This window comes from Leucoraja erinacea, chromosome 8 (assembly GCF_028641065.1).
Source record: "Leucoraja erinacea ecotype New England chromosome 8, Leri_hhj_1, whole genome shotgun sequence".
Lineage (NCBI taxonomy): Eukaryota > Metazoa > Chordata > Chondrichthyes > Rajiformes > Rajidae > Leucoraja > Leucoraja erinaceus.
The window spans coordinates 49,786,225-49,807,946 of NC_073384.1; the positions used below are offsets into that span (position 1 = coordinate 49,786,225).

General features: G+C 43.5%; 1 protein-coding gene across 3 annotated transcripts in view; it reads right to left on the minus strand.

The window, feature by feature from the left end:
• Positions 1-21,722, minus strand: part of mta3 (metastasis associated 1 family, member 3) — a 101,744-nt gene that overhangs the window by 53,232 nt on the left and 26,790 nt on the right. For all 3 annotated transcript variants that reach the window (XM_055639665.1, XM_055639667.1, XM_055639666.1), the window contains 2 exons: positions 10,880-11,006; positions 3,314-3,377 (listed from right to left, as the gene is read on the minus strand). In XM_055639665.1, the coding sequence (XP_055495640.1) occupies positions 3,314-3,377; positions 10,880-11,006 (191 nt within the window). The remainder of the gene's footprint in view (positions 1-3,313; positions 3,378-10,879; positions 11,007-21,722) is intronic.

Genomic DNA, 21,722 nt, shown 5'->3' on the forward strand with positions numbered 1-21,722 from the left:
AGGATGTGTCCACTAGTGGGAGAGTCTAGGACTAGAGGTCATAGCGTCAGAATTAAAGGCCGTTGTTTTCGGAAGGAGATGGAGACATTTCTTTAGTTAGAGGGTGGTGAATCTGTGGATTTTTTTGCCACAAAAGACCGTGGAGGCCAAGTCAGTGGATATTTTTAAGGCAGATAGATAGATTTTTGATTAGTACAAGTGTCAGAGATTATGCAGAGAAGGCAGGAGAATGGGGTTAGGAGGGAGAAATAGATCAGCCATGATTGAATGGCGGGGTAGACTTGATGGACTGAATGGCCTAATTCTACTATTCCTTATGACCTTGTGATCTTATGACCCATTCTCCTGTCTTTTCCACGTGACCTTTGACACCCTTACTAATTAAGAACCTAGCAATCTCAGTTTTTAAAATACCCGATAACGGCCTCCACAGATTTACCACGCTCCAGCTAAATAAATTCCTCCTCCTCTCCATTCTAAAGGTACATTGTGGTGGCTCCCAAGGGTCGCGCCATCATACTGTCGAACCCTTCGGCCCGGGAGTGGTTCAGTCCGGAGGTGGTCCTTAACCAGAGGGTTTAATGCAGGGGTTTGGGTGCCATCTTCCTCTCGTTTGAACCTCCCTACAACCAGGAGGAACATAATTAAAGGTGCCTCTCAAAATACTTGACTCCTCTCTTCCTTTTTGAGACCCACGCACCACAACATCCTATTATTCTGAGGCTGTGCCCTCTGGTCCTTTGAATCTCACACTACTGGAAACAAGCAGGAAAACGGAGGCATGTCAGATTGAGACAGTTGAGATGAAGCACATTTCTCCATGAATTTGCTGATGAAGGAAATCAGGAGGGCAAAAACAGGACATGAAATGGAACTAGGTTAAAGAAAATTCTGCATTCTACAAGTATATTAAGATTGAAAGGATGTCTGGAGAAAGATTAGGGCTCCTTACATATCAGCTTGGCCGTCATTGTGTATAGGGAAGATAGTAAATTAATATTCCCATCCGTTTTTATTGAGGAAGCCCAAGACTTGAGGCATAAGAGTTGTGATGTGTTTGATCAGGTCTCTGGTGGTGAGGCGACATCTCTACCAGCTATGCTACTGTGCTGCCTTCAATTGCTTTCTATTTTACATAATCCTTTATAATCTTTCTATAAAATATATTCCTATACTTGGAAGCAGTAGCTAGAAAGGGTGGCAACAGAGAAGCCACAGTGAGGCAAACTCAAATGAGCTTATGGTTGAAACAATGAAAATATTTTTAAAAACACAGGAGGAAAGCTGAATGGTATTTGCGCGCAAAGTTTTGAACATTAGTTAGACTTTTACAATTACTAATCTATTGTGGAAAAGGGACTTCAGTACAAAACCATCAGGATCTTGTACCTGCTGAAAGAGAAATGCTGCATTCTGGCAATGCAGGGAGCAGTATTTCTCACAAAGCTTCAAAGAAAAGAAACATTAGCATTCCTTCGTTGTTCGACGTAAGTAAAAATAAATTGTACTGTGGATTTCTTCAACATTTTAATTCTATAGAAAATAATCAAATTAATAAATTGATTAAAATGGTATTATGAAAACTATTGACAAACTAACTACTGGATGATGAAGTGAGAATCATTCGAGGAAGATAAATAGGTGTTCAAATTGCCAGGGGTTCGGGATCAACAAATTTGGTCTCCGCATGGTTCAATTGTTTTGATGTTTCAACAGCAAGCCTAACATTAGACGGTGTGAACATAAAATAATCTAAATAAACATCAAAATAATCCAAATAAACAGAGACTAAATGCTCTTTCTTACTTAGAACTCTGTTTATTTGGATTATTTTGATGTTTATTTAGATTATTTTATGTTCACTTTGAACATCTATACAAACGCAGGGTGTTTCAAAGGAGAGGAATGACATCAGAAGAGAGGCTGGTAAAATCAACAGAGGAGATGACAGTTGCAATTTAATACAGAGAGAGAAAATGAAGAATAGACATGGACTTAATGGAAATGGAAATACAGAGGCAGGCAAGGAAAGAATAGGTTGAGAGATTATAAAAATTGGTAGGTTATTCCAGGTATTTATAAATGGGGCATTGGACACACAAGTACAGAAATGATGATACATTTGCACACATTTTGGTGCAATTACTGATTAGAATGGAGTTTTAACAGTCATTGAGAGGATGGAAATAAATCATTTGGTCCATCGTGTTTGCATCAGCAATAATTGTGCTGTCTCCAGAGCCTTGTATCTTTCTATGCTTCAAATACATATTAAATTCTTTCTTGATGCATTGATCTATACCTCAATGACTTCTTAAGGCAAAGCTCAAAACATGAGCCAAAAACAATTTTCCCAATCTCTCTATTTTTATGACAATTTCAAACAGATGATCACACATTAAAGACTCCATGATTAAAAGTCTTCCCCTTTTCACTGAAGTCAATCTGATAATGCTTAAAATATTAATGCTCTTCTTAACTATTTCCGTTCCAAAAGAGCTAGTTCTGGTGTCGCTGTAATTTCCCAACCTTGTTGCTCACTGTCTGGACCCAAGGTTTTAAAGTTTCAGTCATGGAAATGACAGAAAAAAACCTGCATTCTTTTTCTGTGGACATGATTTAAATGCTTCAACAGTTCTTTTTAATGAAAGCAGTTACCACTCGTCTTGCCCTTTGCAAATAAGGTCTACCCACGGAGTTGTTGGGAAAAAAACATCAGAGTTTTTAATCACAACATTACTAATTATAGTGTCACAGCGGGATAAGTACTGCATCTTTTGACTCAAGCGTTTCACTATTTCCAGAAGCTAAGATAGAGTCATAGAAAGATACAGTGTGGAAACAAGCCCAACATGCCCACACCGGCCAACATGTCCCAGCTGCACTAGTCCCACCTGCCAGAATTTGGTTCATATCCCTCCAAACTTGATCTATCCATATACCTGTCTAACTGCTTCTTAAATGTTGGGATAGTCCCTGCCTCAAATACCTCCTTTGGCAGCTTGTTCCATACACCCACCAACCCTTGTGCGAAAAATGTACCTCTCAGATTCCAATTAAATCTTTTCCCCTTCACCTTAAACCTATGTCCTCTGGTCCTCAATTCACCTACTCTGGGCAAGAGACTCTGCGTATCTACCCAATCTATTCCTCTCATATTCTTATACACCACTAGAGATGTCACATTTTATATGGAAAACACAGTAAACAAGGGTACTAGAGGCCAGATCCCAGCACCCACAGGAAGATCATGTAAGACTGTACTTGTTAATGTCAGTCATAACAATATCAAAAATATTGGTCTATACTTTACCTCCTTTTCCAAATAGCTGCCCATTGATCCTGTTTCGTTCAACAGTGAAACACTGCATTTGCCCCTAAGGGGAGAAATATATTCAGTTAAACAAAACACCAAATAGCGCATGAATAGATTTCAGTCAAATAAGCAATCTAAAACTAAAGACATGCGCTCAGTTTGTGGAAAGGAAATGCAGATGGAGGTTTATGCTGAAGATAGACTGAAAGTGCTGGAGTAACTCAGCGGGTCAGGCAGCATCTCTGGAGAAAAAGGATGGGTGGGGGGTGGGTGGGGGATGATGGGGATGAGAGGGGGAGGAGAGGAGAGGAGAGAGGAGGAGGAGAGGGGGGGAGGAGAGGACAGGGGGGGAGAGGACAGGGGGGGAGAGGACAGAGGGGGGGGGGGGGGAGGAGAGGGGGGGAGGAGGGGGGGAGGAGGGGGGGAGAGGAGGGGGGGGGAGAGGAGGGGAAAGAGGGGGGGGGGAGGAGAGCGGGGGAGGGAGGGGAGAGGAGAGGAGGGGGGAGAGGGGAGCGGTGGGAGAGGAGGGGGGGGGAGAGGAGAGGGGGGGAGAGGAGGGGGGGTGAGGTGAGGGGGAGGGGGGGTGAGGGGAGCAGGGAGGGGAGGGGGGTGGAGGGGAGGGGGTAGGGGTGTGTGTGGAGGGGAGGGGGGGTTTAGGGGAGGGGATGGATGGGGGAGGAGGAGGAGAAAAAAGAGGGGAGAGAGAGAGGGAAGAGGGAGGGGGGGGAGGAGGGGGGGAGAGGGAGGAGAGGGGGGGAGGGAGGGAGGGAGAGGGGGGAGGAGGAGGGAGGGGGGGGAGGAGGCAAGAGGAGGGGAGAGGGAGGAGAGAGGAGAGGGAGGGGGAGGGAGAGAGGGAGAGGGAGGGGGGAGAGTGGATAGTTAGTGTGTGTGACGCTGCATGCCGCCTCCCCCCACACAACCGCACGTTGGGGGAACAGACCCAACGGGTCTGCACTTGGTCTAGTATATAATAAAAATGTCCCATCAATCTTATATGTTCCACAAAAATGTACCAATAGGCAATGCTATTTCAGAATTATGACTGTTTAAAACACTTACATATTTTTGTTAAGCCTATGATTCTACGGTGCAAGTTAAATTGAATTTTCCTTCAGAACCAAACCTCCGGGTAACGCTATTCTTCTTTACTCTAAAATACAACCACAATGGATATATCCAATGCCACCCAGTTTTAATCTATATTACTAAAAGTCTGATCTTGACCACTTCCTGTTGTTCTGTATATTGATTTTAGAAAAAACGCTGCCACTTAAGGCTGTGATTTTTGGCCATCTTACTCAGAGTCCCCCTCCGCTGTGCAGGACAAGAGGATGTTTTTTCCCATCGATGAAAAATTAAAGAGTTATTAGTGTTTAAAAAATGTCAAGATTCTCTCTCCTGAAGGCCACGCCCCTTCTGGAGGAACTATAAAACCCGGAAGTGTTGAGTGCCTCAGTCAGTCTCTGAAAGATGGGGGAAGCGAGAGGGTCACGTGTCTCAGTCTGAGCCGTGAATAACACTGAACACACGTCTACTAAACTGTGAGTGTGGTTTTACTGACCTTGAGTGCCCTTAATGTGGTTTGAAAATGAAAATGTGGTTGGTTTGAAATAAAGCACAGCAAATGGGTGGCGGTTGGTGGTGGTTGGTTTGAAATAAAACAGAAATGGTTCATGTCGGTTGGTTTGAAATAAAGCACAGCAAATGGTTGGTGGTGGTTCGCTTGAAATGGCAAATGATTAAAAGTCTAAAATTGACAACTTCCTGCTTGCACTCTATATTGATTTTAGATAAAACCCTATCACTTATGGCTGTGATTTTTGGCCATCTTACTCAGTCCCCCTCCACTCATCAGGTGCAGAGGATTCTTCCCATCAATGAAAAATAAAAGTGTTATTAAAAAAAATGTTGAGAATCTCCTGTCAATCATGCCATGAAGGCCACGTCCCTTCCAGTGGGAGGGGGGAGGGATTATAAAACCCAGAAGTGTAGGTGTGGCTCAGTCTCTGCAAGATGGGGGAGGGATAGGTCACAACTCTGTCTGAACTGTGAATCAACTGAACACACTGAATGTCTACTGGACTTGAGTGTGGTGTTTATGTGGTGTTTTGTGTGGTTTTATAGTGGTTTCACCCTGCTTGAAATGGTATGAAACTGCATTTGAACATGGTGGTGTTGCACCCTGCATGAAATGGTATGATACTGCATTTGAATTTGATGGGTTTGCACCCTGCATGAAATAGTATGAAACTGCACTTGAATTTGGTGGCCTTGCACCCTGGAAACCCAATCCAGAAATACACAAACAAGCGGAAAAGTACAACCAATTTGGGAAATATGTTCTCATACTTATTTGTCAAATGTATCTTATTTTCTTAATTTTATACATGCAGATAATCAATTTTTTTAAATTTGACAAATCCCATCTTCTGCGTGTTGCACACATCATTAGAAAAATGTTGATCATGTCAACAGAAATGTGGATAAGCAAAAGTAAAATGTACAACATTTTCCCATTAAAATGTGTTAAATAGTTCAAAGGGTACCGAGTATGTTTGATCTAATCGGAGAAAACAACATTTTATTATCTTCTAATCATTTAAGGCTATTTAGACTGAAGACTATCATCAGACATCAATGATATGGCAATTCCCTTCATTGCATCTGAAGAAAACACCAATATTGACCGATATCACAGAATACTTAAAGGAGAACTGAAACTATGCCAGTTACTGTATAATCAATGTCATTAACAAATGCAGGCAAAAAACCACATGAACACCACATTACATGAACCTATTCATTTTGCGCAATGAAATCAAAGTAGAGAAATTGTATAGGCAAGACAGATTAGGGGAGGCACAGTGGTGAGCAGTAGCGTTGCTGCCTGACAATGCCGGAGACCCAGATTTGATCCTGACTAAGGATGCTGTCTGTACGAAGTTTGTAAGTTCTCCCCGTGACTGCATGGGTTTTCCCCGGGTGCTCCGGTTTCCTCCCACACTTCAAAGATGTGCAGGTTTGTAGGTTAATTGGTTTTGGTAAAATTGTAGGTTGTCCCTCGTTTGTAAAAAAATTGTAAATAGTCACTGGAGTGTAGGATAGTGCTAGTGCATGGGTGATCATTGGTCGGTGCAAACTCGGTGTGCCAAAGGGCCTGTTTCTGCGCTGCATCTCTAAACTAAACAAAAAAATTACACAAGATTATATGAATCAATTCCATTTGCTCAAAGGAATCAAAGTAATGAAATTGTATAGGTGTCAAGACAAGACAACATTCACCCACATTTGTAGTAATTTGTATTTGTAGAATACATTTAGAGTCGGTGCCAGTTACAATGCAGATTTCTACACATAACTTCTGCACAGATTGTTGTACACTGGCAATATCACAAGGCCCTTTTAAATTAAAAATTACAACATTAAAAGTTGCAGTAATAACATTTAAACAAAGGATATTAGATTCTTCTGGAAGGTACATATGAGCACAAGCGAATACCTGCTTTCTCTCAACCTACTCATGCATCTCTCACTGATTCAGTCAACATCACTGGAATCAATTGGAAATGTTTCAAAGGATTCCAAAAAGAGGCATGCATGGACCAGTGGTGCAAGAATCTTTTTGTAACCAAATGTTAGAATAAGGGACTTGCTCATTGTCATCTGTGCTGATATTTGCAGAACAAAGGAACACAACAAGTTATTTTTATAGCTAATTTATTACGATCTCAAATGCTATGTGTTTGCTACATCCTCTACAATTTAGAATGAGGCATGCTACATGAAAACATATAGCTCAGGTAAAATTACCTGGAATACAAGCAAAGCAAATAAAATGTATTTGCAATGCCAGAAACCAGGGTGCAATCATGATCAACGGTGCTGCCTGCGTGGAGTTTGCACGTTCTCACTTTAATTGTGTAGGTTTCATCCAGGCACTCCAGTTACCTGCCACATGCCAAAGATGACCAGTTTGGTAAATTAATTGGCCTCTATAAATTATTCTGAGTCTGTAGGTAGAGTGGTAAACTCTGGGAGGAATTCATGGAAAGTGTGAGAAATAAAAAAATAGGATCAATGTAGGATCAGAGTAAATGTGTAGTTAATGATTGGTGTGGACTTGGTGAGCTGGTGAACATTTACCGTTGTATATGACTATATGAACCAAATTTGTATTTATATGTACTAATTCTCTTTCAGATCAACGGACTGTAAAAATAGGAGGACACATAATCATCAGCACTATAACTTCAGTTCATCTCTGTGTTCTGCTGAATCATAAGCATGATTCACATTAGAAGCTTGGTTCTGTGCATGGCATTTTCCTGTGATTTTGCTGCACTTCCTTCAAACAACAAAGCATATTTTGCAATGTTGGAAGAGGAAAACGAGGAACAGGAAGGAAGAAACATTCAGTGGCTATGGTGCCAAAATTACAGATGAAAGGAAGGCCTTAGATGGAGAAATTTGAAAATTGGAGATGAAAAGAAACAGTGTTTTGAAAAAGAGAATTCCAGAAAGACCAGAATGAATGAATGGTTGTTTTCCATGATTAAAGCAAACATAAACACAGAAATAAAAAAATCCGACTTTCATGAACCCCTGCAGAAAAGATGTTAAATTGAAATTAGTGGAGTACAGAGAGTCCACAGAAATTGGGATAGACAGCTGTCTTTGTACAGGAAAATACATGGCATAGAGTTCTAATGCATCTTATTTTGTTATATAATGTGGAGAGATCATGAGGAAAATGTGGTAGGAATTAATCCTTAGGGGTCAAATATTGATTGGGGTGTCTAAATTGTAGGGATACAAAGCTGATTAATGTGAGTGAAATGAAATGAAATCTCGAAGACAAATACAAAATGCTGGAATAACTCAGTGGGTCAGGTAGCATCTCTGGAGAATGTCTTATTCTTTTTCTCCAGGGATGCTACCTGACCCAGTGATTTACTCCAGCATGTTGTGTCTATCTTTGGTATAAATCAACATCTGCTGTTCCTTCCTTCACATGAAAGGAAATTTCACTGGATGTGTTGAAACACAGCATAGAAAATAGGACAAAATCACATTCAACTCCAGATCACTGGACGTTAATGGAACCAAAATCAAACACCAAGAAATGCTATGAGTGTGAAGAAGAACTTGGCTTTGGACAGCTTAAGGTGCGGCAATTTATGAACATCCATGCTGGTCAAAAAGTAGAGACTACTTTCAAGATAATGTTGCATTGGGGTAAATCTGCTTGTCGTCAAAGGTAACGACTTGTATATACTTAGCATCTTTCAAAGTAGTAAAATGGCCTCCTGTACTTTATGCAGTATTGTGAATCAACATTGGACACTAAACCAAAACAGAATACAAGTATAAATAACAAAACACTTATTGAAAGTTATACATTTTAAAAGTTAGTCCAGTGAAATTGAAATGGCCAGCCTGTGTTCATCTGCCAATAATTATCCCCTGGATCCAGGGAAAGAATTATTTGCAGATGAACACAGGGCGACCATCAGTGAAGCAATTGCAATTATGGAATAGTGAAGACACCCAGCGATCTCAGAGGTTTGATTAGTTCACAAGGATAACAATGAACAAGACCATGACGGATTTTAAAATAAGGAGCACAATCAAGGCCTTTCTTAATGAGAAGCCAGAATAGATCAGTGAGCTTAGAGCCATAGTTGAACAAGATTTTGTTGTAAAACTGTCTTCGGAGGGAGGAAGATCTTCAACAAGATTTTGTGATTTATTGCAGATTTTGGTGGGAGATAAATTCTTGGAGATTGGAGTCAGCAACGAGAGCACTGGAAATGGAAAATCCAGAGGTTTTAGGTTTTTTTTTGTTTTAGAAATACAGCATGAAAAAAGGCCCATCTGCCCATTGAGTTGGTGCTGACCAGTGATCACCCATACACTAGTTCTATCCTGCACAGCAGCGACAATTTTACACAAGCCAATTAACCAAAAAACCTGCGCGTGAAATGAGGGACTATGTACCCTCCACTCCCAACCTTGAATCTCATAAAGATCATTCGGTAAGTCAATGGTTATTAATCTTTCTATAGTTTAGTTTCAGTTTGTGCAAGTGGTCTGTGGTTTCATACAGTTGCTCTGAAGATTGAAGCGCATGCGGGCTGGCAGGCTCTTCACCTAGTCCCTCACTTCAACTTCTCATAAAATAAAGATCAAACTTCAAATGGTAAGTTCTCGTTTAATCTTTCTATTAAACACACCTGAGCAATTACAAACGCCTGTGAAGCCATGTGCCCCAAACATCCCAGACTAATATAAACACAGCTGTAATTTCCTCATGGTGAAACCAAAATGTATAAAAATACCCTTTATTAAAATCTGACAATGTACGCTTTAACCACGTGATTTTTTTTCGATTATAAATCTCAAATTGTGGTGTACAGAGGCAAATAAATAAATGATGGTCTTATCCTAAACATTATGGAGGGCATTGTAAATGCAATAAGCAGCGGAAAAACAATCGTTAGCTAATCTATGAAGGAAAAAAAATCAAATATTTATCTTTAATATGTGATATAATTAAATATTATCTGTGGTTTGTACATAACCATATGCGTCAATGGTAATTTTAGTGGATCAATAAAGTAATAAACTCTCAACTAAACAGCAAAAAAAATTGCTGATGTTGGAAATATGATAGAAAAATAAAAAAATGTTGTGATACTCATAGATCAGGCAGTATCGTTAGACAGAGAAATAGAATTAACATTTTGGACTATTGCAAAATATGCACGTTATAAGTTGCAGAGAAAGACATACAATGGAGAAGGAATATGTGTGATAGGGCGAGTAGAGACTGAATAATACCAATAGCATCGGTGGTCAGTTGGGAAATCAGACAATTTGTTAATAGATTATCAATCCAGAGGAATGGGAACAGAGATGGGTGAAGAGAGAGAGAAAATAAATGCAGAAATAAAAACAGAAAATGCTGCAAATACTCAAAAAGATATTCGCCTGTAATGTTAACTCCGTTTTTCTCGCTTCACAAATGCTGCCCAAAGGCAGGGGTTTTCAACATTCCCTTTTGTTTCTGATTTCTAGTAATGTCTGCATTCTGTATTTCATAGCTCCAGCATGTTCATCTCAATTCACAACACCTGTGACAAACAAGATTTCACCAACTTTTTTGCCTCTTTGCTGACACTGTTCAATATTTATTTGTCTCCACTCTATCACAAATGTTCCCTTTGTTACCTCCATCCTTCCCCCTTCTCTTCAACTTAACTATCTATCTATCTATCTATCTATCTATCTATCTATCTATCTATCTATCTATCTATCTATCTATCTATCTATCTATCTATCTATCTATCTATTCAAACGAATATCTGACTTCAAAGGAAAAAAAACTTTTCTCTCACCACATTGCTCTCTCACCTACGAGAGTACTTCCAATATTTTCCTGTTTTCATTAACACTCATTGGGTTTGTTTCAAACTGCAATGACAGGATGAATATTTGGTGCTTTTTAAAACAACAGCAAATTCCACATGCTGCATAAATTTCCACTGAAGTGCAATTCCCTACCTGATGTGAGTGGCTGGAAGTGAGTCATATTGGCGTGATAGAAATATCTCCCGGTGTTTAAGTTGGTGTCTTTGTTTTTCTGTCAAGTCTGAAAGACTTGTCGTCTCCAGTTCTTCTTCCATTTCTCCTGCACAAAGTAAAAACATAAGATATTAACATGTAAGAAGCTTTTTGAAAAAGCATTGCAGCAGTTGTGCACACCAAGTGCTGGAGTTAACTCAGTGGTTCAGGCAGCATTCCGGGGTGGATTACAACAGTTACATTTGTTTGCATAGAGAAAATTATATTTCTGAACAATAGATCACAGCAATTTAAACTGCAATGATATAAATATTACTCTACTCTATACAGTTGGAATGAGAAATCTTCATGATGCTACAAAGAAAATTCATGTTCAGTGTGATCCAGTATTCACCAATTATAAATGTGGAGCACCTGGACACATGCATTGCAAAGATGGTTTAAATTGTTCCTTGTATTTATTCGATAGCTATACAAAAACTTGACAAAAATGTCTATTCTGCCTTGCCCAACTCACATTGGCAAATTTAATTCAATAAATTACATTTTAAAAACTGCAGATGCTGAAAATCTGGAATAAAAACAGAAAAAGCCAAGAATATTAAACAGGTCAAGCAGCATCTGTGGAATAAAAACAGAATTTACATTACATGAGAAAACAAGTATCCAGTACACATTAGATATTTTAAACTGAACAAAGGACTGTCTCCATTAGGGAAGACTAAATGTGCTAATGTGGCTGTTGGAAGCAAGTTGAATCTAAGAATTACACAGCTTGGAAACAGGCCTTTCAGCCCAACATCGATGCCAACCAAACTGCCTATGATGCTGTCTGAGTTACTCCAGCACATCGTGGGATGTTCCAATGGTAGAAGCAACGTGTTACTTCATGGAGTGTGTGCAATGGACACTTTCACCAATGATATTTTCCATCTATCTATCGGGAAGGTTTTTGATTCATTACAATCTCTTTAGTTCCAGGTAAATAAATTGTGAACACTAAATTTCCAGCAAAGTCCAAAATGCAAATCGCCATTACGAGTTAAGTATTGAAAAATCTTAGTTGTAGTACAGGATGACACAACCTTTTATCCGAAAGGCCTTGGGACCAGACACTTGTGCGGATTTCGGAAATTTTCGGATTCATCAATGGAAGGGTTTTAGCGTAGATTAGGTAGGTAGCGCGGGCGGCTTGAAAAGTCTGGAGCAGCTGCCTCCTCCCCGGAGACCGGGATAATCATTGCATAAATGTTAGTCAGTTAGTTTGGAGGGATTTTATGTGGTGGTGGTGGAGTAGGGGTGAAGGGGGAAACTTTAATTCTTAGTCCCCTACCTGATCGGCGACTCCCAACCTCGCGGAGCTGGGGGCTCCGTCCGGCCGCGGGCGGCGCCGGTTGTAGCTCCGACCCCGGCAACTCTACCCCTGGCTGCGAGGCGCTCCAAATCCAGCGCGGCTGCCCCTGTTAGGCCGGACATTGTCCCAGCTCCGGGAATGTCGAAAATGTCAGCGGCGTCGCTGCGCTAGGGATACCAGCGGGGAGCGGGCAATGCCTTTACCGGGTCCGTGCGGCAAGCTCAGGAGCGATGTGGCCGGGGACAGTCCCAACATTCGCGGAGCGTCGCTGGATTTGGGAGCCGCGGCATAGCCGGTTGGAGCTCCGCGGGCGGCGCCGGTTGGAGCTCCGATCCCGGCAACTCTACCCCATGTCCGAAAGCGCAGGATTTTCTCCAAATCCAGCTTTGACGCTCCGCGATGTTGTGGTGTCGGCAGCCACAGAAACGCTCCGGAGCTTGACGCACGGCGAATGGGGGTTGGTCAATGCATTTGCCCGCTCAACCCGCTGCTATCCCAGCGCTGCGACGAAATAAGGACGCCCGACATTCGCGGAAATGGTTTGTCACAAACGCTTAATGGCTCCTTCCCGTGGGCCGCGCTGGATTTGGAGCGCCTCGCAGCCAGGGGTCAGAGTTGCCGGGGTCGGAGCTACAACCGGCGACGCCCGCTGCCCCACCGGCCACAGCGCTGCGGAGCTTACTGCACGGCGACCCGGTAAGGCATTGACCGCTCCCCGCCTCTCCGACCAGGTAGGGGACTAAGAATTAAAGTTTACCCCTTCACCCCCCTTCACATAAAAGCCCTCCAAACTAACTGACTAACATTTAAGCAATGATTTACAGATGTTTAAGCGTCTCCCGGTCTCCAGGGAGGAGGCAGCCGCTACAGTAGTACAGACCTGGGTTGACCGTGGGTCGTTTTGGGTCAAATTTGGCGCCAAACGCGAGCTTTGGTGCGCAGTCGACATCTGGAAAAAATGGCCGGTTTTCGGAGCTTTTCGGTTTCTGGAACTCCGGATAAAAGGTTGTGCACCTGTAGTAGTCACAAGGACAGACAGGGTCTGACCTTTCAGTCTGCCCAAGGTCCGATATTCAGATTGCTATAATGCATGGATCCTTGAAATCTAATCACAGCAAATAGCCATCAGTCTGAGGAAGGATTCTGACCTGAAACATCACCTATTCCTTTTCTCCTGACCCACTGAGTTACTCCAGCATTTTGTGACTATCTTTGGTATAAACCAGCATTTGAAGTTCCTTCCATCAAAGTCATAAGGCATATTTTCATTGAGACCCTATTGTCTGGCTTTTACTATATGCACCATGTTACTCCTGGTCAAATCTGTAGCCAATTATCTCTTTATTATCAGCCCAAGGTCTGATATTCAGATTGTTATAGGTCCATGGACCAAGAGCTATCTGATCACAGCAAATAGCCAAAGGATGAAAGTGTAAGAATACCAATCACCCACTGTCATGCCATTAGGAAAGAGATATATCAGAAAGTGGAAGTGTTCGTGTACATGCACTGCTTATTTGTCATCGCAATATGAAGCAAAAATAATCTAAATATAATAATCACTCTGCCCCTGTTAGATTTGACATTGTCAACAGACACCCGAAAATGTACGGCAAAACCTTAACTTAATCCTTTGACAACTTTTAGTTAGAAGCTCATGTGCTGATAGAGATAATGCACATTTACAAGGAGGGGAATGACTGGTAATGTTCAGTTTAGTTTATTGTCACGTGTACCGGGGCACAGTGAAAAGCTTTTGTTGCGTGCCATCCAGTCAGCAGAAAGACAATACATGATTATAATTGAGCCATTTACAGTGCATAGATACATGATAATGAAATAACGTTTAAGTACAAGGTAAACCCAGCAAAGTCCGAACAAGTAAAGTCGGACGGTCACCATGTCCGAAAGTCATCAGGATTTTCTGTAATATAGGTGGCAAGAGCTTTGAACAGAATGATGCTGATGGGAGGAAGTGGATGAGTGGAAGTCAGGAGAGCACAGAAACAATCGAGACGAGAAGTGACGAGGGCTGAATGGGGGTTGGTCAATGAGGCCAAGAAGGAAAATTCCAACCCTTTCTTCATGAGCAGACTAGATGAGAAGATGAAATAAGGATTGAACGATGCATCATGGTTCCAAATGGTTTGTCACAAACGCTTAATGGCTCCTTCCACTAAAATTCTCCTCCTCATATTTATCCTTTAACCTCGCAATCTCGCATGATTTCTCTAGTTTCATCACAGCATTGACAGACAAGGTCATCGCTCTGACCACTGCCTTGCTTTGCCTCTATGGAAAAACCTCATCACCATCTACTTCAAACATCTGGGATAAGCATGTATCAATGATGCAGCTTCACATTACGGGATATCGCAATATAGATAGTTTTACAGGAAAATAACCTCCCCCCTCTCCTTGCCCCCCCCCCCCCACCCGCCATAATACAGGGTTCACCCACAAATGTTTTTAACAATGTAAAGAACACAAAACAAAACAATACAGTACAGGAACAGGCTCTTTGGCACACAACGCCTGGGTTGTGTGCCAAAGTCCTGGCAGAAGTTTAGCTGTCTCTCCCAGGCAGCTATCCCCCAGGCTGAAGCATGTCCTGACACCAGGGAGATGGCATAGGGTACTTTGGAGCAATCTGTGCCGAAGCAGGAAAGGTGTAGCTCAAAAATCAAGGAGCACTGGGATGGGAATGACCTGCAGGTAGAGGGATCGCCATGGTACCTCTTTGGGGTGGGAAGAACTGGTTCCAGAATGTGCTGGATACAGCTGGCGGTGAACAGAGGTGGAGAGGCATCAGCAGAGACGGGAGGAATTGGCGACAGAGCGAGGTGTGGCAGGACCTGGCTGACAGTGTTCGCCAACTGCTGGATGGTTGCTACAAGTTGGTCTCTTCGAGCATCATGGGCGCCAAGAATGGAGCCTTGAAGTTCAACAGCCCTGAACAACTGAGCCAGTAAATCCTCAGGATTGTAAAGGATTTCCCGAGTTATTCACAAATTTTATTCACAAATTCTCCCGAGTTTTCCCCTTGATTCAAACTCGCAGAATGTTCGTAACGGGTCCGTAGGAGTCGATAGATATATCGTAGCGGCTCGTTATACCAGCCGTAGGTACTCGGGGCATCCTCCCGACTATTATTTTACTCGTGGACATTTTTTATTAGGCTGGAAAAAACGTCACGACTTACCTGATACGCCTGACCAAAGTTTTCTAAAGCTGTAACATGACTTGCTGACTCTTAGACTCAATGCTCTAACTGATGAAGCCATGTATGTTGAATCCCTTCTTTCCATTCTAACTACTCCGTTGTTACTTTCAGGAAACTATGGAAATGGACTCCAAAATCGCTGTGTACATCATTGCTGTTAAGGAAGGAACTGGTTTACACCGAAGATAGATGCAAAATGCTGGAGTAACTCAGCGGGACAGGCAGCCTCTCTGGAGAGAAGGAAGAGGTGATTTTTCGGGTCTGAAGAGGGTATCGACCCAAAATGTGACCCATTCCTTCTCTCCAGAGATGCAGCCTTTCCTGCTGAGTTACTCCAGCATTTTGTGTCTATCTCTTTATATTGCTGTTAATGATCTTCCCATTCACTATATACTGTTTCCTTACAATTAACCTCCCTATGTAGGACAGCACGGTGGCACAGCGGTAGAGCTACTGCCTTACAGCGCCAGAGATCCAGGTTCGATCCTGACTATGGGTGGTCGTCTGTACGGAGTTTGTGCACATTCTCCCCATGCCATGCTTGGGTTTTCTCCAAGATCTTCGGTTTCCTCCCACACTCCAAAGATGTACAGGTTTGTAGGTTAATTGGCTTGGTATAAATGTAATATTGTCATATAACACATAGTGTTAATGTGCAGGGATGTAAATTAATCCCAGATGGTCCTAGAAGAAGGACGATTACAAAACCCTCTGTCAGCACAGCAGGCAGAATTATTTGCACTGACTAGAGCATGTATATTAGCTAAGGACAAATGCACTAATATCAATACGGACTCTAGGTATGCTATCGGAGTAGCCCACAATTTTGGAGCACTTTGGCAACACAGAGGATTTCTCATCGCCGCAGGCACTCCGATTAAGAATACATTTTAAAGGCACTTATGTTACCAAAACAATTGGCTCCAGGGGAAATGCCCAAGCGGATCAGGTCGCCAAGGATGCAGCCCATAGATCACATAACCTGGTGCCCTCAGGGAGTACGGTGCTGGTAAATAAAACAGTCTTGCCAGACATGAGGGAGGTACAAGAATTTCAGTGGGCCGCCTCTCAACATGAAAGACAAAAATGGAAACAAGATGGATGCCCCATTGATTCTACCACGGGACTTTGGCTAACCCCACTTGGACAAGTTTGTGTGCCTGATGCATTCTTACCCACACTCCTAACCTATATACACTCCCTCACACATTCTGGAAAGTAGGGAATGAGACATGGTTGACGAAGGAGACATGGTGGCATCCAAAGATTCGGCAGGAGGCTCTAAATCAAGCCTCCAAATGTAGGATTTGCCAGAAAGGTAATCCAGGCAAATCCATTAAAATATCCCCTGGGGTAACACCAATGCCAGCACGACCGTTTGAGTGCATTCAGATTGATTTTATTGAAATGCCAAAGGCTACATATATTGCTTAGTTATACTGGATTTATTTAGCAGATGGATTGAAGCTCTACCAACCACCAATAATACTGCGTAAGTACTGTGACATTATTGTTAAGAGAAACTATTCCAAAATTCGGGCTACCCACTGTTATAAGTTCTGATAACGGCCCAAAATTTTATTGCTATTGTTAACAAAGAATTATGTACATATTTTAACATTAGACAACAATTTCACTGTGTACATCACCCTCAGGCTTTGGGTATGTTGGAAAGAGCTAATGGAGCCCTCAAGAATAAGGCTACAAAGTTAATGGGAGAAATGGGACAGACTTCGATTAAGGTATTACCTTTAGCCTTGTTTGAGATGCGAGTAACTCCCCTCAGTGCTACAAAACTATCACATGCAGAAACTGTCTATGATAGACCACTAAGGACTCCTTGGGGACGTCAACAATCGGTGGGGGCCCTGCAATGGCGGCAGCCCTGTCAGCAGCGCGTTAGTTTTATCAACTTTTTTAATTTTTTTTAGTATGTTTTAAAGTATGTTTTTAATGTTTCTTTGTGTGTTTTGTGTAAGGACTCCTGAGGGGGAAACCGTTTCGGCCGCCTCCTCCATGGAGAGGCGACTTTTTCCAGGTTGCCTCCCCCGTGGCCTAACAGCAAGGATCGGCGCTGCCTTTCCCGGAGACGCGCCCGGGGCTTCATCGGCGGGCGCAGCATGGACTCTCGGCGTGGAGCGGGTGAGCCATCGCTGGGGCTCGCTGGAGGGGAGCGCTCCGTTTCGCTGGCCCGGGGCAGACGGCAGCCTGAAGCCATGCACGGTCTGCACAGCTCCAGCTGGCGCGGCGTCTAAAGCCCGGGATCCCTCATGGGGGACCCGGGGGAAGAAGAAGCCATCACTGCCGGCCCGCGGCCAACTTCTACCGCGGGCGCGGTGGCGACTTACCATCACCCCTGGAGGGGAGCTTCGACCGCCGGCCATGCGGTCTGTGGTGCTTCTGGCTGCGTCGCGGCGGGAACTTTAAACTTTAAATCTCGACCCGCGGCCTGCGGCCTACACCAACTTAAAGCCGCGGTCTCCGGTGGGGAAGAGCCGATCCTGGACTTACATGGACTTGTACCTTGTCCTTTTACCATCTGGACGCCCGCAGCAACGGCTGCGGAGGGTTGAGGTCCCGACCACGGGGGAAAATGGAGGAGGACTGGCCAAATTGTGTGCCTTCCACCACAGTGATGAATGCTGTGGTGGATGTTTATGTTAAATTTTCATTGTGTTTTTGTGTGTGTTCTTTATCTTTGTACCGCTGCTGACATATTCATTTCACTTGCACTTTATGTGCAATGTGACAAATAAACCGTATTATATTGTATTGTATTGTATAGTAGACCCCATGAAGGCACATTAGACTTAAACGCATTGAATGATGAGATAATAACCTATGTGCAGCAACTAAACCCATATTCTGTCAGCCTTACACTTATGCCCCTGTCCCACTTAGGCAACCTGAACGGAAACCTCTGGAGACTTTGCGCCCCACCCAAGGTTTCCGTGCGGTTCCCGGAGGTTGCAGGTGGTTGCAGGTAGGGAGACTGACAAAAACCTCTGGGAACCGCATGGAAACCTTGGGTGGGGCGCAAAGTCTCCAGAGGTTTCCGTTCAGGTTTTCTAAGTGGGACAGGGGCATAACAGGTGAAGGAATCACAGAGACCATTACCTGACGGAGACTCAGAACAAAAGGTCCAGCCCGGTGACTACGTGCAGATACGAAATTGGGATCGGAAAAAGTTGGACGAATACTGGAAAGTACCGTACCAAGTACTGCTAACCACACCGACTGCCAATAAAGTTGAAAACAACTCTCGCTGGATACATCTCACCGATTGCAAAAAAATTGGACTTAAATAAAGAATAAATAAAGACATAATAGTACAAACACGACCCATCTTTTTGCTGGTCCTGGGAATGATCTAGAGATGACCTAGACTAACACCTTCTTGTCTATGAGTTATGAGTTCGCTCGAAGGGGGAATGGCAGCAACTGTTGGGTGTGCAGATTCAGATTCAATTTTAATTGTCATTGTCAGTGTACAGTACAGAGACAACGAAATGCATTTAGCATCTCCCTGGAAGAGCGACATAGCAAATGATTTGAATAAATAATAATAAGTGTCCGGGGGGGGGTGGTGGTGATTGGCAGTACATTGTTGAGTAGAGTGACAGCCGCCGGGAAGAAGCTGTTCCTCGACTTGCTGGTTCGGCAACTGAGAGACCTGTAGCGCCTCCCGGATGGTAGGAGGGTAAACAGTCCATGGTTGGGGTGAGAGCAGTCCTTGGCGATGCTGGGCGCCCTCCGCAGACAACGTTCAGGTTCTCAAAAAACAGTGGGGGAGGCGAACCACTAATGCCAATACCCCTAAATCTGACTGAAAGGGTGGCCCTTTTCTGTTTTTGCAACATCACAGCGTCTAGCCGTTGCCAAATGAACCCATGAGCACATGGGAATGGAACTGTTAAGCACAGGAAACCCAAGTATAATAATTTTAAAGGATGGTATACCATCCAACATTTGAACCAGGGTGGAAGGTGAATGAAACTAGGGTATGGAAAATACCCTGGTTGAGAATAACAAGTAACCCCCGTATACCAGTAAATACCTCATGTCACTGCAACTACACAGAAAAAGGGATACATTTGGGAAACAGCTCATGCACCACAATCTCTCCTCAGGGACCACCAAGACCAGTGAATGGAACATACTTTGTGTGTGGGTTATGGACATACCCATGGCTGCCAGGGATGCCACCGGGAGACTACAGAACTTGGGAAAGGAGGTGGAGAAAGAACAATCACTGGAACGGGTGTTGCTATTTAGCCTATATTGTTCCCCGTATGAGGATGGTCCAGGATCTTGCAGAGATAACTAGAACCCTGAGAGTTAAAAAGGATATATCAGAAGCACAGAGGCTTTGGATGATCGTTTTCCCCATGTACGGGACAACCAAGTCAACTAGGGAGTTGCTCAATATGGCCTCTGCCATCGAAGCAATGGCAAATGCAATTGTCGCAGCCCTAGCAGATACAAAGACAGCCATGATATATCTTTCAGCAGAAATGGTTGCCATCCGCACTATGGTCTTGCAAAATCGTAGGGCATTAGACTTTATCTTGGCAGAAAAAGGGGGCACCTATGCTCTAATAGAACAAGAGAGTTGCACCTATATCCCTGATAAATCCTCTAATATCACTGACCTAGCTGCCCACATTTCCCTCGAAATTAAAAGGATCCGTAAGGTTAGCAGTGACAGGCATGGATATGGTAAGGAATATGGGAACTGGTGGCCTTACAATTGTGTCGGTGGAATTTGGGGTACCCTGATACATTATGGTTTATTCTTTCTGTTAATTATTGCTCTAAATTGTCATCATTAAATGCTTGCGACCATTGTGTAGATATCGAGGACTGTGAATGTTATCACGGTGTGATAAAGAGGAGGGAATGAAAGAGTTTTGTTTGGTCAAGTTTGGTTTGTAAATTAAAAATGGAGATTTGTTGAAAAAACAGAAAGCAGTCAAATTTAAAAGATAATTTTCCCAGCAGAATAAAGTATGGGAACATTTTAGAAGCTCAGTTTATACTAATCATTATACTAATCATTGAAACAATGTATTAACAATGTAGATAGAGATGTATTGACTGGACACGGCACCATATTAGATATCAGGCTGAACTGCCTGACCCAGCTAAGGACAAGGTAGTGGCTTTCATCCAAGTCTTACAAGCTTGTTTTAGTTCACAGACGGATGCCCATTCTGGAACCAAAATGGAAGTAATTTGAAAACAAGATGGAGTTAGTTGTCCTTCTGGAATGGGCAGCAGTACTGAAGCTGTGCCAAGATTTGAGAATAAGGCTGACATTGCAAATATATGGGTCCAGCCTCCCTTGTTTCCCTTAGGCTACAGATCTTTCACTCAGATTTAGAAGGTGTGTTTTATTGATAAGAAAATGTATAATTACACTAACTTTCCTTTGTTCTTTGAGTGGAGCCCGAGAAGCACTGAGCAACGTGTGTGCTCTTTGTAGATCTCGTCACTCCCATCTGATGAATCTATTAAAGATTGGCTTGGTTTACCTTTAACAATTTTGTTGCTGTCTGCTTTTAAGAGACGAACTTTGACAGAAGGGCCTGTATCTCTAAACTAAACTAAATTAAACACCTCAAACCTTCTCGAATAAAACTACATCTGCTATTTCTCTGCCTAATCTGTTACTGAAGTATATACGGAAGGGGGAAAACCGTTTAAAATCTCTTCCCTGTACGGGAGACCCGACCTTTTCCCTGTCGGGTCTCCGTTGTCGTTGGGGCCTAGCATCGTGGAGCGGCCTCCAACCTGAATGACCCGGGGGCTCGGGAGACTGCGGAGCTGCAGACTACTCACCATCGTGGGGCTGGCCGGCCTCAGAGCGTGAGGAGCGGCGGTGACTCGCTGCTGCGACTCGACTCCTGGGGCTCAGAGGCTCCAGCAACGCAGCCCCAGGTCCGTTGGACTGTCGGGACATCGGGAGCTCGTGGGTCCGGTTGAGGAGACCGCATCCCGGAGCTCCCGCAACGCGACTTCTCCAGCCCGTGTCGCGGGGTTGGAACGACCCGGAGCGGGGCCGTACATCGCCCGGCACGGCTTCATGGCCATGGGACATTACAGCGCCCGCCGGGGGCTCCAGCATTGTGACTTTTAGACCGGGAGCGGGGCCGTAAATCGCCCAGCACAGCCTAAAATGGCCGTGGGACTTATCATCGCCCGCCTGGGGCTTGGTCATCGGGAGAGAAATGGAGAACAGGGGA